This window comes from Theropithecus gelada, chromosome 1 (genome assembly GCF_003255815.1).
Source record: "Theropithecus gelada isolate Dixy chromosome 1, Tgel_1.0, whole genome shotgun sequence".
Classification (NCBI taxonomy): Eukaryota; Metazoa; Chordata; class Mammalia; order Primates; family Cercopithecidae; genus Theropithecus; species Theropithecus gelada.
The window spans coordinates 3700268-3716617 of NC_037668.1; the positions used below are offsets into that span (position 1 = coordinate 3700268).

Here is a 16350-nt window from a genome sequence, read left to right on the forward strand (position 1 = left end):
ATTACTGCACTTCAAGGAAGAAAATTCTGACACTGGCTGCAGCATGAATGAACCTTGAGGACATCACGCAGTTTTACAAGATGAGTTATGGTGCTGGATAGTGGTGATGGTGGCACATTAAGGATGTATTTAATACTGTTCTTAAATGGTACACTTAAAAATGATTAAGATGGTAAATTTTATGTGTATTTTACAATTTCTTTTTTAATTGAAGAAAAATCTAGTAGATAAATTAGAAAATTCTTCCCTTCATAGGTTTATCTGCATTCGATTCTCCCATACTTGTACAAGGATTTATTTGTATTCAAATGGAGAAATTACATAATAGGAAATATTTGAAAATATTTATCATGGGTAATTGATATTTTCATTGACTTCCTAAGATTTTATGTAATAATCATTTGAGCCAATATTGATAGCTAATGTACTAATCTAATACTGAAATCAGATTGATATCTTTGTTACTTAAAGATAATTTGATTGGATCAACAGTTATTTCAAATTGATTAAACAAAAAGTTTTAAAACACCTAGTTTGTGCTAAGCAACATAAGGCAGTGATCATACAGAGATAAAAGTCCTCACCTCGGAGTTAAATATCTACTAGGAAGATAGTAAGAATATGTGATGATACAAACTTGAGCACAGAGCACTCTGAGAGTGTGGCAAGCATCATTTTAAGTAGTCTCACCAGCCTCATGTTTCCCTCATATACATCATCCAGGTCAAGGTTCAGTCAGAGAAGCAGAATATATGTTTATATATAAGGAATTTGACTACCCTGTTGTGGGAGCTAAACAATCTGTAAAGCTGTTAGTGTTCTTTCTGATGCTGGAGCTTGAAGTCCACACGACAGTTGGTTAAGGGAAGATGGATGTAAAATGGGAGGCAGTGAGAACAAGTGGAAATAACAAGCACAGACAAACCCACGGCAGTTTGTATCATCTCTGGCCTTGATAATGTGGTTGTTCTGTATAACCCCATATCCAACACAAACACGTGGTTTAGAGAAACGAGTGATCCAGGGAAAGGATGGGAAGTTGTTCAGCTAGCTATAAAACAGCTGCTGCTTCACATTCACCCTCCAAATTTTGCTCAAGACTTGTGACTTACAGAACATTGAAGGAAGATAATTCTGGAAAATGTAGTTCTGCCTGACCAAGCTGACATTACAAACCACCACACTAACTATCCTATCAATAATTGTTAACCTGAATGAATAATGCTTAAAAATTTCAGCCTCAGGAGATCAAGTAAAACATGGAGAGAGAGGAAAGGTGACAGGTCGGAAAACAAATGGTGTCTGAGCTGCCATTTGGAAGTTAGCCGAGAGGGTGTCTCAAGGATTAGATAGAGTCCAGGAAGATGGAACAGCATTTGTGATTGTAAAGATGTAGCAGAGTGTGACATTTTAAAAACTCTCAAGTTTGAGTGAAATAACAAATATTTAATTTATATTAATGGGTTTTGGGGGTTTTTATGTTTTCATTTTTGTTTTTGTTTTGAGATAGTCTGGCCCTGTCACCCAGGCCAGAGTGTGCAGTGGTGCAATCTCAGCTCACTGCAGTCTCCGCCTCCTGGGCTCAAGTGATCCTCCCACCTTAGCCTCCTGAGTAGCTGGGACTACAGGCATGCACTACCACGCCCATCTAATTTTTGTGGCATTTTTGGCAGAGACAGGGTCTCACCATGTTGCGCAGGCTTGTCTCAAACTCCTAGGCCCAAGCAATCTGCCGGCTTCGGCCTCCCAAAGTGCGGGAATTACAGGCATGAGCCACAGCACCTGGCCTGTATTAGTGTTCTTAAATGCTGTGCTTAGAAGTTGGATTTTATTATGACAGAGGGCAGCCCCCCAAAAGTTTCAGGCAATAGGAATGATGACTAGATTTTTGTTTCAGAAAAATCACTAGCAACAGAGGATGGTTTGGAGAGGCAAGACTAGTTAGGCTGTTGAATCATTCTGGCTAACCGACATTGAAGGCCTTAACCAAAGGCCTTGGCAGTACAGATGGAAAGAATTGATGAGAAATATTAAAGGTAACATTTGTAGGACCTGACTGTAGAGACTACGGAAGAAAGAAAGAATCAGGTTGACTCAGGATTCTTGCTTGAGAGAGTAGAAAAGGGAGGCACTATTCACTGATTTGTAATACAGGGGAAACTGTGCTTCAGGAAAGGAAAGAATAGGGCTAAGTATACAGCCATGAAAGCACATCAATGTTTGAGGCATGGCAGATAAAAAAGAATTCTGCAGAAGTGGAAATGGCAGTCATTGGACGAAAACCAGGGGGGAGTAATGTCATAAAATTGAGAGAGTGGAAGTTTTCATCTATAGAAGAGTCAATAGTAACCAGTTTTTTAGGGAGAAAGATTAAGAGAAGGACTGAAAGTGCCAATTAGAGCTAAGAGCTTAGAGGTCTTTGATGCCCTTACAGTAGTTTGGCTGAATGGTAGGGACAGAAAAAGATTACATGGGGTTAAAAGGATTGAATGGCAATGAAGAAATTGACATAAATGGAATAATTTCCAGAACATGTCTCACCCCAGTAACTAGAGGGAACCAAAGATTGGCTCAGGGGAATGTTGTTTTAAGACAAGAGGCTTGAATGAAGAAAAAGTCAATGGAAGAAGAGAAGGAAAAGAAAATGGTGAAGGAAGATAAACATAGTAAAATCCCTAAGTGGAAGAATAATATTCAGATGACAGGAATTAACAAAAGGTAAACATCTTCCATTGAAACTAGAAAGGTAAAGATGGGCCTTGAAAGAATGACGTTTTTCAGTGGAGGAACAGGAAGCTCATTTAACAACCATTTATTTAAAAAAATACCATGTATCATGCTTACTGCTAGAAATCAAGGTAAGAAAATATGTCATCTCCACAGACCTCACAGTCTAGCAATCTAGACATTGAATAGTATAAGGGTTACAATTGTTAAAACTGTAGGGTGATGGGGCATATGTGAGTAAACTTAATCTAGTGTAGGAGATTATGAAAGGCCTTCTGGAGCAAGTAATATTTAAATTGGTATCTGTAGAAAAGAGAGATCATCAAACAGAGGGAATATTAATACCTTGTGCAAAACCCCTGAAATAGGAAAGAACATGGCACCTTGAAAAACAACCCTAGAAATGAATGACTGGAGCACAGAGAGGGAAAGGGAGGGTGCAGGAGATAATGCTGGAGAAGTAGATCATCCAGATTATGCACGTTTATGGCCTTTTTGACCATATTAGAGAATTCTATGTTTTTTTAAAAGAATGGAAAGGCAGTTCTTTTTTTAAGAGACTTTATGCAAGGTCAGTATAGATAATGTATTAAAAGAGTTACCAGCAAACTTTTCTTCTTTAGGGTCAGATTGTAATAGTTCAGACTCTGAGGGCCACATACAGTCTGTGCTACATAATCATCTTTATGTTTTGTTGTGTTTTCTTTTTACAACCGTTTGACCCCTGTAAGACTGTAGAAAACAGTAAGAGTAGGTGGTGGGAGCATCTAGGAAGCTATCAAAGTAGTCTAAGGAGTCTAGGACATAGCTACACTCATTCATTTACATATTGTCTCTGGCTTCTTTGTTACCATGTTGGCAGAGCTGAGTAATAGCAACAGAGACCATACGCTCCACAAAGCCCAAAATATTTACTATCTGCCCTTCACAGAGAAAGTTTACCTACCCCTGGCTTCCAATGTGTTCAATTTTTAATGTGTAGGTGTTCTTGAAAAAAATCTGTACTCTCCAGATAACATATGCAGGGTTTTATATATGTTTATTAGATTAATCTTACTGACTGTATTACACAAATTTATATACTTACAACATTTTGTCTGCTTAATCTACCAAATACCGAGAAATGTAAACTAAATTTTCTAATTTGGCAGTGGATCTGTTAAGTTCGTTTTTTTGTTTGTTTGTTTTGGGGCTTTTTTAATAGTTCTGTCGATTTTACTTTATAAATTTGTAGTTTAAGTAACTATATGCAAATAAGCTTAGAATTGTTATCTCTTCTCACTGAGTTAAGCTTTTATCAGTATGTAATGATGATCTCTTTTTTTAACTAATAGTGTCTACATTAAGCCATATTTTGCCTGATATGAATATACCAGCTATCTTGTTAACATTTTTCCTGGTGTAACTTTTCATCCTTCTTTCAACTTTTATGGCTCTTTAAGTTCTAGATACATCTTTTCAAATAGCATATAGCAGATTTTTTATTCAATCTGGCAGTCTTTGACTTTTAACTAAAAAGTATAGTCCATTTTCATTTATTGTAATTAGCAATTACTGTTCTATTCTGATTCATTCCCACTAATATATTTTATATTTTCTGTTTTGTGGCCTATTCTGGTTTTTGCTATTCATTGTTTTGGATTGACTAATTCCAATTGTTTTTTCTCTAACAGTTTGAGTTACTCTATTTCTATTATAATGATCACTCTAGAAATTTTAATATTTTAATCTCTCTTTTATGTTTTATCTTGTTGTCTCTCTGTGTTATATTTCTAGTCCACTATTTTTTTCTTCAAATGTTTTAAACTTGTTATTTGTCCCCAGTATTGAATTTCTGTCTTAATCCGTTTGTGCTTCTATGACAGAATACCTGAGACTGGATAATTTATAAAGAAAATACAATTAATTTTTCACAATTCTGGGGGCTGGAAAGCCCAAGACCAAGGTGGCAGCCAGATTGGTGTCTGGTAAGGACTGCTCTCTGCTTCTGAGATGGTACCTTGCTTCTATACCTTCTGGTGGGAAGGCATACTGTGTCCTCACATTGCAGTAGGGACAGAAGGGCAAGAGAGGGCTCTTTTCAACCTTGAGCCCTTTTGTAAGGATGCTAAATCCATTCAGAGGGCAAGGTCCTCATGACTTAATCATCTACCAAAAGGCTTCCCCTCTCAATACCATCATAATGCTGATTAAGTTTCAACATGAATTTTGAAGGGGACACATCCAAACACAGCAATTTCTAATTTCAATGATAGGTTTAACATCTTTACATTCTACTTATTTGTTTTCAAATTTGCCTGATTATTTTAGTACTTTTTTGTTCCTTCATTACACTTTCAATATCCACTTTATTTACTTAAAAATATTGAGCATACTTTTATTTTAGATCTGATCATTCTTATACCTACAGCCTTTGCAGGTCTCTGTCTCTAACCTTTGTGGTTTGTTATTTCTGCTGTCTCTTTCATGATGGCTTGATTACTTTTCGTGTTTTTGTGATTTGTCTTGTTGTTAGCTCATATTTATTGGAAATGTGTCTGTGGAAGTCTTTGACACCTGGTCGAAGAGGCATTCTTCTACAGATAACTTGCATTTTCTTCTCCCAGGGTCCAACTTAAACAACCAATTTAAACTTGGAATTTTGAGGTCCACAGAGAGTACAAAGTCTGGCCTAAAACCTCCTAAAGTTAGGTTTGTGGTTAGGAATGTCCAAGGAAAAGGTATTTTGTTTTGTTTTTCTTTTTGTCCCCTTCTATCCAGAGCGAAGCTTGTGATAAACATGTGTGACAGGCAGAATTCTATAATGCCCCATGATCTCTGCTCCCTTGTGTTACCCCAAGTATAATCCTCCCTCCCCTGAATGTGGGTTGAATCTGTGACTTGCATCCAATCAATAGAACATGGCGAAGGTGACAGGCTGTCACTCCCGTTATGACATTATGTTATATACAACTTTGTCTTAACAGGCTGGAGAGACTGTTCCGTGGCATTCAAACTGCCATCTTGTGAACTGCCTGTGGAGAGAATCACAAAGCAGGGAACTGTAAACAGCCTCTAGGACCTGCAAACAGACTCCAGCTGACAACCAGTAAGAAGCCAGGGGCCGGGCGCGGTGGCTCAAGCCTGTAATCCCAGCAGTTTGGGAGGCCGAGACGGGCGGATCACAAGTTCAGGAGATCGAGACCATCCTGGCTAACACGGTGAAACCCCGTCTCTACTAAAATACAAAAAAAATTAGCCGGGCGAGGTGGCGGGCGCCTGTACTCCCAGCTACTCGGGAGGCTGAGGCAGGAGAATGGCGTGAACCCGGGAGGCGGGGTTGCAGTGAGCCGAGATCGCGCCACTGCACTCCAGCCTGGGCGACAGAGCAAGACTCCGTCTCAAAGAAAAAAAAAAAAAAAAAGATAAAGATAAAGAAAGAAACTAAAAGATAAATGTGTATTGTTTTAGGCCTCTAAATGTGTGATAATATGTTAGACAGCAATAGAAAACTAATGCAGCAAAGAGCTCTACCATCTCCATCTGTGGCGTGGATTTTTTTTTTTCCTGGTCCACCCACCAGGGGTCCCTTTTCAGAGAGTATAATCCAAATCGCCACCTTTGTGCAGGTTCTAGACTTGGTTTCCTAACCTTGCATAGATGGCCTTTAAACCCAACCTTCAGATCACCAAAAACTGGTAGCCAAACCCAGAGCAAACACCCATTTCAGGTCTCAATCAACTTTCTTATTTCTTTGAGGATTTCCCACATCTACTTTAGCCATGCGCTTTTAAATTATGGTGTTTAAAATATTTTATCCAACAAGTGTTATGTTTTTTAACAAGAGGATTTCTTTACATACCTAATCTGCTATATGCCTGGGAATTTCCATTCCTGATCAGCCCCATTGAAGGTAAATTTCCTACTACTACCACACCCCAAGCTACTTAAGCAAAAGAGATTATGATCTCTTAATTGCCAAATCCAGTCAACTCTTTCCAGTCCTCATGTTACTTGGCCTCTCTTTCAGCTGCATTTGGCACAGTTGGCCACAGCTTTTCCTTCCTTTCTTTCCTCCTCTGGCTCCTAATCACATACGTTTATGCCATTTCTGCTGTCACTGTTTCTTCTCAATTTCCTTAACTGACTCTACTTTTTCTGCCTCCCTTTTAAATCTTGGTGCTCCTCAGAGTTCTATCCTAGGAATTTTATTCTCATTCTATAATACATATTGTACGTGGATTACCTTATCCATTCCCATGGCTTCTGCTATCATATACATGCTGGTGACTTCCTAGTCTATATCTCAAATTATATTTGGAAAAATAGATTAGGTTAAGTGAGATGAGATAATAGCTGGGATCATAGGTGTGTGACATTGCACGTGTCAGATGCAATGATCCCAGCTATTAGGGAGGCTGAAGTGAGAGGATAGCTTGAGCTTGGGAGTTCAAGACCAGCTTGGGCAACATAGTAAGACCTGCCTTAAAAAAAAAAAAAGAAAGAAAAAAAGAAAGAAAGAAAAGGTCGACCCAAAATCTCCGTAGATTAATATGGAAAAGTTTACTTTTTGCTCATATAGAATCTATTGAAGGTCCAAGTGACTCCCCAAAGAAACTGTCCTCCATATGCTGACTCAAGGATCCAGGGTTAGAACTCTCACCTTCACCTTCCCATCATAAAATCTCCATTGTTGTGGGAGAGGGTCAGAGGAGGTCTTGCATCAGCAATTAAATGTTTTGACTAAATGGGACGTGCATCACTTCATTCACTGCCCATTGGCCAGAACTTGTTGCATGACAAGGGAGGTTCCACGCAAGAAGGAGAGGAGAACTGGTTGTTGGTGAGAACTAGTACTGTCTACCACACAATTCTAGATCTCTTTTGTGAGCCCCAGATCTGTGCATCCAACTGCTCTCTCAACATCTTTACCTGAGTGTTCCACTGGCACCCCAAATCCAATGTGTCCAAAATTAAACTCATTATTTTTTCTCAATCCTATAACCCCTTCTTTTATATTCTCAAAGTTAGTTGATGGATACAACGCAGGAAACGTAGTTATTACCACCTCCCCTCTCTCTCTTACTTTCCTCTCACACCTAATAAATGACTAGACTCATCACCTATCTACTCTACCTCTTCCCCATGGCCATTGCCTCTATTCAGATCATCCTAATTTCTCACTTGGAACTCTACAACACCAAAGGATTCTTCACCCACTGTTTGGCACCTCACTGGTCCCCTCTACACTGTGTTGCCTTAACCCAAATGTACTTGTGTTACTCCTCTTCAGCAGTCGTTCCATTGCCTATAAGGGTAAAGTATGTTTAGGGCCTGCCATTACCTGGTTTTATCTATCCTCTCCAGCCTTTCCCCTTCCGTCCCCCACCCTTATCCTATCCTCATTCCCCATAGCACCACCTATGCTGAGATACTTGCATTTCCCCAAACTCAAGCATTGTGCCAAAGCATGCTCTTGTTTACCCTGTCCCTCTACCTGGAATACACTTCCTTCCTCAGTCTGCCTAGAAAATTATTCATCTTTCAAGGTGCAACTTAAACATTATCTCCTCTATGAGGCTTTTCTTGACACCTATCCTCCCTCCTTATCGTGTAGCCTGGCCCCTTTGTTCATTGCATCTCACTGTATCCTGTACAGATGTCTCACATCTACAATATTTCATTATGCTTATTTTTGTGACTGGCCAGTCTGGAGCATGCTTTTGTAGATGAATGAACATATCTCTCTCTCTACAAGAGACAGATCCCGCAAGTCAAGAACTATGTCTTACTCATTATTGAACCTCCAGAGCTCGGCAGGGTGTTTGGGTAGGTGCTAAGTAAATGTTTGATTAATTAGTTAATCCTCCCTCTAAGTCTTGAACTACTGCTGTTTCCTTCTCTGGCTCCTCTTCCTCCTTCTTGCACTTTGGTGTTATCTTTGATCATTATCTGATCTTTTATCCCCCATTGTTTTTGCTGCCACTTTCCTAAATATCTCTCAAATCCATATATATCTCTTCATCTCTCTACTGCTACCATCCTAGTCCACGTTACTATTACCCTCCTTAACTGGATCACTGCAGTAATCTCTCAACCGGTCTATTTGTATCTATTCTGGCTAACTTCCAATCTGTTTGCTCCAGTTTTAGTGATTGTTCCATAATGCAAGCCTGATCGTGTCACCCTTGTTTAAATATGTTTAGTACAGATAAACCCACTTCTCTTAAAGACAAAAGTTGTGAGGGACTGGCCCCTTCCTGCCTATTTAACCTCATCCTCATCATGCTCCACCCCCTGCCCACACCCCAGTGCCACTTCACATACTTCCTCTTTCAGTTTTTGTCAAACTAGTCTTTTTTTTTTTTTTTTTCCCCTTCAACTTCCTACCCTCCTTCTGGCACAGGGTTTTTAAATGTTCTATTCCCTCCAAACTTTCCCTTCCTCTTGGTCTAGTGGAACTCCAACTCACATTTCTGATTTCAGTTTAAATGTTGGGTCGTTTTATTTTTTGGCTCTAGGAAGGCTTCCCTGGTCCTCTTCCCCTCTGTTGTAGGCATCCATGGCACAGGGTCCTGATCCTTCACAGCACACTTAACAATCACAATTTGCCATTTCTTTGTGTGGTAAGGGCCTCCTTTACTAGTGTGAAACTTCCATGAAGGCAGGCCCTCATGCTCGTCATAATATCCTCAAAGCTTAGAATGGGACATAGCACATAGTAAATGTTCAATAAATGTTTTGGAGTAAGTGAATGAAGAAATGAATTATCTCAGCAACTGGGGTTCGAAAACTTGAAGTAATCATTGACTCATCCTACTGTTTTATTCCCCGTATCCAGGTCCCAAGTTATATGTCCTCCAATTTTATGATCCCTGTGGTTTCAGCCCACACCCTCACTACACAATACCCAGAATATCCCCATACCCTCTAGTTTGTCTCTACCCAAAATTTATCTTATATGATATGATACAATCTGTCATGAAGGTTATGTTTACCATGTTATATCTCAATCAAAAAGATTTAGTGTTTATTTTTAAAATATTTTAAATATATCTTGCTTGGATTTAAAGCTCCCCACCATCTGGCTAAAATCCATCTATGTCAACTATTTTTCATCTCCCACCCTCTCCAAATGCCCCTCCCTATTTATTTATTTATTTATTTAAGCACCCTGTCACCCAGGCTGAAGTGCAACGGCATGATCGTGACTCACTGCAGCCTCAAACTCCTGGGTGCAAAGGATCCTCCTGCCTCAGCCTCCCAAAGTGCTGGATTACAGGCGTCAACCACCACACCCAGTCAAAATGTTCCACTCTTGAACTGTGCTAATATCCTAGAAATACATCACTTGAATTTCAGCAACCAACCCTGGGCCTAGGACACTTCTCCCACAGCCCTTTCTTCCTCCATCCATCCAAAGCCTATCTGTGCTCCAGGTTTACCTGCACACATCCTTGCCTGATTTTTCCAGCTCTGCCAGCTGTGAGTTACTCTTCTCTCCACCTGAAAACCTCTTCCTCAGACTCTGTGCCTGGCTAGCTCCTGCTCATCCTCAAGTTCTCTAAGTGGAAATGTCCACTCCTTAGAGAAGCCTTCCCCAGTCCTCCATCTTCTCAAAGATGTTCTCCCAGTGTATTCTCTCTAGCTAGCACTCTGTTTCTTTCCCTCATGGCCCTAATACAATGTGTCATTGACTTATCATTTCCTTGTTTTTCATTTCTCTTCTCAATTAGGTGGTAGAGTCCATGAGGCAAGGAACTTTTCTGCCTTGCTCTCCAAAAAACCTATAATAACCTGGTCAGTTATTAAACCCATATAACCTGGTCAGGCATGGTGGCTCACATCTGTTATCCCAGCACTTTGGGAGACTGAGGCAGGCAGATCACCTGAGGTCAGGAGTTCAAGACCAGCCTGACCAACATGGTGAAACCCATCTCTACTAAAAATGCAAAATTAGCCGGGCATGGTGGCGCATGCCTGTAATCTTGGGAGGCTGAGGCAGGAGAATTGCTTGAGCCCAGGAGGTGGAGGTTGCAGTGAGCTGAGGTTGCACCACTGCACTCCAGCCTGGGCAACACGCATGAAATTCCATCTCAAAAAGAAAAAAAGAAAAAAAAAACCCTATAACACCAGCCCACTGTATGGCCTATAGCATTTACTTAATTAGTATATTTATTAATATTATTTTACAGAAAAATTTATAAAGAAATGATTCGCCTTCCCTTTGAAGGGATCTCATACTCTTAACACATTTGAAGTCTGCACAGCTAGTACTTAACTCTTAACACTGTTTGCTCTTCGTTTTTCGTTATCAGCCTCATCTCCCTGGTTAGAATAGATGAGATTATAAGGTTTTTGATGGCAATAATAATGTCATAGTGATGCGATCTCCACAGTAAATCTGGCACAGTGGTTAAAGTAAATACTTAGTAAATATTTAATTAGCAAGAAACCTGTCTTAGCTCCTTACATTCTGGCATTCCTGTGTCAGACACAAAGAAAAGTTACAAAAGAAAGATGAAAAAATCATAATGTTGACCTCAAAGAGGAAGCCTACCCTTGAGTTTAGACAGGATCTTTGCGACATACAATGTGATGCTGGAAGTGGCAGGGGCAGTAATCTTTATTTCGTCATTTCTGAAACATAGGAGAGGTAACGGAAGCAAGTGAAATGCTCAATCTTAGACGATTGCGTCGTATGACCGGACTTTTTCTTGAAAGGTAAATGCATTTACCACATGCTCTTAATCTAGATTAAATAATCACTTACCAAAAGAAAGTGTTGTCTAATTGTTAGTGGCTTCTATCACTTGTTTTATTTGGTGCGGGAAGGGTTGTATTTGAATGGTTCTATTTAGTTGATGGATTTTACAGCAGTCAGTAAGATTCTCCAATGCTGGATGAAACGTGAAAAAGTATATATAGCACCGCTTCTCTTTTAATTTATGCTTCTGCCAAATGTTTAGGTTGTGCTTAAAGGGAAATGTATTTCCTGCTTTTCTTGGCCTGGATTTGTGAGTAACTATTTCCCTGTGTGTGATGATTTTGTCCATTTATGTGAAAGTTCGGGTGGAGTGGCCTAACGTTTTCACAACGGCTATGGTAACATTTTTGTAAATTCAGAACTGCTGCAGTGAATTTCAGGATTTTACAGAAACCTATGATCCTATCTTCTTCCACCTCTCCAGTGGCAAAGCCTAGTGTAAGCTCATATTCTGTTTAGCACCAACGTATATTTCAATATTTTAAAAATATTATGTCAATATTTAAAGAATATTATGTCAATATATTATGATGGTCTGCAAAGAGCACCATTGATGTACAAGTTAGAAAAGGAGCAAAATGTGTCAGAATAATTACCACTGCCGATTCTGCTGAAGACTGTGGGCTTCCTATTCTCATGGCTCAGACTCCTCACCATATTTTCCTGTTGGCCCCTTTCTTATCTGACATTGCATGATCTAAAAATGTTTGGTGAATTGTAAGGTACTTGGTAATGTTGCTGTTGCTGCTATTGTAACAGGTACAGGGAGATGAGGTGTCCTCCCAACCCTCCCACAGGTCCAAGGACTTGGAAGTTAACTTATGAGAACTGAACAATACAACAATAAATAATTGATGACATTTGTTTAAAGAAATGACCTTAAATATAGAAGAAAAAACAAAGCCAAAACATTTTCCCATGAGTTTGCCTAAATATGAAGTAACATTTTGGCCCCCTAAAAAAAAAAAAAAATCAGGGAGGCATACAATGTTTTATGCATAAAAATATCTGTTTCATTGTAATTGATTCAAATAAAAATGGAAACAATTCTATCAAGTGGAGAATTTGTTAAGCAAGTTATGGTACATAGCTAGAGCAGAAAGACCCATCACCACTAAAAATGTTATAAAAAGTTTTTAGTAACATAGAAGAATGTCTATGGCAAAATGCTAAATATAAAAGGAAGATATAACCTCTTATAAAAAGAAATATCTCAACTAGCTTTTTAAAAAATGCATGGAAGTCTGACTAAAAGGAAAGACACTAAAAATATTAATGAGTAGTAGGAGTTTGGGTGATTTCACTTTTCTGCCTTTAGATGCTTTATACATTTTGATATAAAGCCTAAACAAGACTATTGGCAGACTTGAGAAGATAATACGTGAGCAGATTAGAAGTGTCTAATGAGGTCTAGAGTAAGGGTCTCCAAGAGCAAGTTTGTCAAAGTTTATGTAGCAATGCCAGGGAGGAGTAAGACTGATACATCAGACCCAGTTGGCAGTCAGCATAAAAATCATCCATTCATCTTCTCTCATACTTACTTCAGTTCAGTGCTTATCAAGCGAAATTATGATTTTCGTTGGCATTCTTATATATTCCCCTGATAGGCAAAATTCGCTGATTGCACCAACATGTACCTTATGTTATTTCAGTTTATACATCAGTCTCCTGTGAGTTGGTTGGTGGGAATCAGTTCTGGAGAAATCAGTCAATTCTTGGTGCCCTGATAAGATCAGATTTCTGGACCTGCAAATCTGAAGGCTGGCTGCTGAGCTGCAGAAACAACACCAGAGTTGTTGACCTCTGATGAGTGGTCTGTGACCACTGATGGCACTAGAACACCCACAAATTGCCTCTCATTGTTACTACTCTTATATGACAATCACAGTCTCAGAGCTGGCCCTTCAGCTGGCTCTCCTCTCCAAGCTTTCTAAGAGATACCTTGTTTTTTTTTCAGGGGATGACAGCATGGGAGGAATTAGCTCCACATCTAAACCCTACACTGGTGAGTTTATGACAGGAATAATTACCTGCCTCACTTCTGAGTTAAAATAACTAGAAATTGTGCTGAAGGGCTGTAATGGAAAGGCACTAGCTAGTGCATTTCTGAAGCTGGAAGAATCCAATTTTACCAGGATACAGAATCTAATGCCAGGAGGGGTAAAAGGGGGAAATCACAGAGACCTGCCTGGCCCTCCAAATCTGAGTAGAGTGTCTCTGCTCAATATCAAACTAGGTGGGTCATTCTCCCCTATTTGTGGTGTAGGCATTGGGAAAACCACTGTGACTGTTTTTGGCTATGCACTGGTAATAGCTGCTCTGCAAAAAGAGCAAACAAAAAAGGGCAGCGGTTTTAAGGTCAAATTCCCCAAGGACTTTGGCAAGCATTTGTTGTTTCTCCCTAGCTGGGAGATGCTTTCCTTAGGTCAGAAGGAGCACATCTCTTCAGCGGTTCCTATTAAACTCTTTGAGGAGGGCAACACATGAGATTTTTTTTTTTTTTAATCAAAGGGACACTAGGCTTGTATTTCATTTATGTAGCTGATTTTTAAGTTCCAGTTCTAATTTTCATGTAAAAGTACTTGGAATCTAAAAAACAACATTCTCACATTTTTGCAAGAGTTGCAGGCCCATCCTTAATTTCCACTGGCTGATTGGGTAGAATGGGGCACGTGGGGACATTTAAGCTGGAAGGATATCATGAAAAGTGACAGATACACTAATACACTAATTCCTTTTATGTTTTCTTGTAGAAAAACAAGGCCCTTTCTCCACAGCAGCCCCAACAACTAGCCCTGCATCGTGTCTCTCTAACCACCACAAGTAAATGAGCATTCTCCCATCTGTTTCATCTTGTACCACATAGGATTTGATGTTATGTTGACATCCTTGGCTTAGGGACTTGGGCAGGGAGACTGGGGAGAAAGGACTAGAAACAGTAAAAGAAAAAAGTCAGTTTGTGATCTCAGGAGTATGGCTCTTAATTTGGCATCCCCTAAGCTTCAAGAGATCCATGGATCCCCTAAGCTTATAGGTAAAATTTGCTGGGTGGGGAATTATGAACATTGTGTGGGTTGAGGGAGGGGGAGAAGAAGAGGCCACAGCTTTCTCTGAGGCCTCAAATGGATGTGAAACTCAAAAGCAAAAGCTGAAAACCACTGGGTGAAAATTCATTAGTCAGTGTGAAAACAATTTCAGGAGTCCATCCATAGGCGGGAAAGGTTTCACTCTTTAGGAAAGACCTTCAAAAGCCCAACAGTTCATCCTCTGCCTTTCTCTGCCAAAACAGCAAAAACCATTTAATCCTTGCCTTTTGTGCTGGGGTTCTACTGACGCTGCTGCTGATAGCCTTTATCTTCCTCATCATAAAGAGCTACAGAAAATGTAAGTGGTCTCCAAGGGATAGGACAGCCCTTCTCTGTCTGCCATTGATACTAGAATTAGCTATGAGTGAGTAACGGGAGGAGGTAGGGGAGGGTGCAGTGTGATAAAACCTGCTTAGCCCACACTGTCTGCAGACTGAAGACTCAAATCCCTTCATTTTTCTTCTGCCCTGCCCCCACCCACCTGCCAACACCCCCTCCCCACCCCACCCTTCACCCAAGATCGGAGGGAGAGGTTTCCCATTTCCCCAGGCCCATTGCTGAGATGGGTCCCTCTTCTTTCTGGCACCATGGCAGGTCACTCCAAGCCCCCGGTCCCGGATCCTCACTCAGATCCTCCGGCCAAGGTAAGATGACCACACTGTTTTGGCGACACTGAAGGGCTACCATCATTGGAATTCCCCTCCATACTCTGAATTATCTACTAGAATGGTGAGATTGATTTCCAGACACTGGGCAAGTGATTCTTTGACCAAAGTGCTCAGGTTGCTTCTAAAGAGCAACCTTTTTGCTCTAAACTGAACTCACTCCTTCCTCCTTTTTCTCCCTCTGCAGCTTTCATCCATCCCAGGAGAATCACTTACCTATGCCAGCATGACTTTCAAACTCTCAGAAGATAAGAGCAATCACTTGGCTGAGAACCATTCTGCAGACTTTGACCCCATTGTCTATGCTCAAATTAAAGTGACAAACTAACCTGGCTTTTCCAACGAGGCTTGAATCCATCTCCTCTCATCTCGGCCCCATCTTCACACATCACTTTCCCTTTTTTACAAATTTTGGATCACCACCTGTGTGAAACTGCAGTCCGAGTTGTTTAGGTGTGATCTGGCAATGCTATCCAGCAGCTTTGGACACCAATGGTCAGTCTTTTCCTGGCCACAGCAAAGATTGAAGGCCCTCCCACTTGAACTGACAGCCTGTGAGCCCCTTGGGGGCATAGACTGCCTTCCTTGGACCCTTCCAAAGTGTGTGGTACGGAGGTCAGTGCACAGAATATTCACCCAGCATCATGAATCAACTTGGGAGGAGTCAACCAAATGAACAGTCTACCAAGAATTTCAAATAAAGTCAAACCCCCCACAGTGCTGCCTCTGTCTTTATTATTTATTTGTCTGTTCCTGCCACCTTCTCCAGAGGTCAAGACTAAAAGTGCAGAGCTCATTCACAGCCAAAAACACCACCAAAAGTGATGGCACTTGGAAACAAGCTCAGATTTGACTGGGGTGCAGGTACCAAGCTATGCCACCAACTAGTGGCATTCACTTAGGCAAACTTGTTAAACTTTTCAAGGCTCAAGTCTTTCATCTTGAAAACAGAGATAACACTTACCACTAATGTTTAGTATGAGGATTAAATGAAATATCTTTTTTTTTTTTTTTTTTTTTTTTTTTTTNCCATTCTCCTGCCTCAGCCTCCCGAGTAGCTGGGACTACAGGCGCCCGCCGCTTCGCCCGGCTAATTTTTTGCATTTTTAGTAGAGACGGGGTTTCA

General features: G+C 40.3%; 1 protein-coding gene across 3 annotated transcripts; it reads left to right on the forward strand.

The window, feature by feature from the left end:
* Positions 1-11270: 11270 nt before the first annotated feature.
* Positions 11271-15941, forward strand: C1H1orf162 (chromosome 1 C1orf162 homolog). 3 transcript variants are annotated; one of them, XM_025353759.1, is made up of 6 exons: positions 11271-11430; positions 13431-13478; positions 14227-14296; positions 14763-14857; positions 15079-15203; positions 15412-15941. In XM_025353759.1, the coding sequence occupies exons 2-6, from the start codon at positions 13442-13444 to the stop codon at positions 15550-15552; spliced, it is 468 nt and encodes a 155-aa protein (XP_025209544.1). In that variant the 5' UTR covers positions 11271-11430; positions 13431-13441; the 3' UTR covers positions 15553-15941. The 3 variants fall into 3 exon arrangements, with proteins under 3 accessions (XP_025209544.1, XP_025209552.1, XP_025209561.1); XM_025353767.1 differs by having other exon boundaries at positions 15154-15203; XM_025353776.1 differs by lacking the exon at positions 14763-14857.
* Positions 15942-16350: the final 409 nt, after the last annotated feature.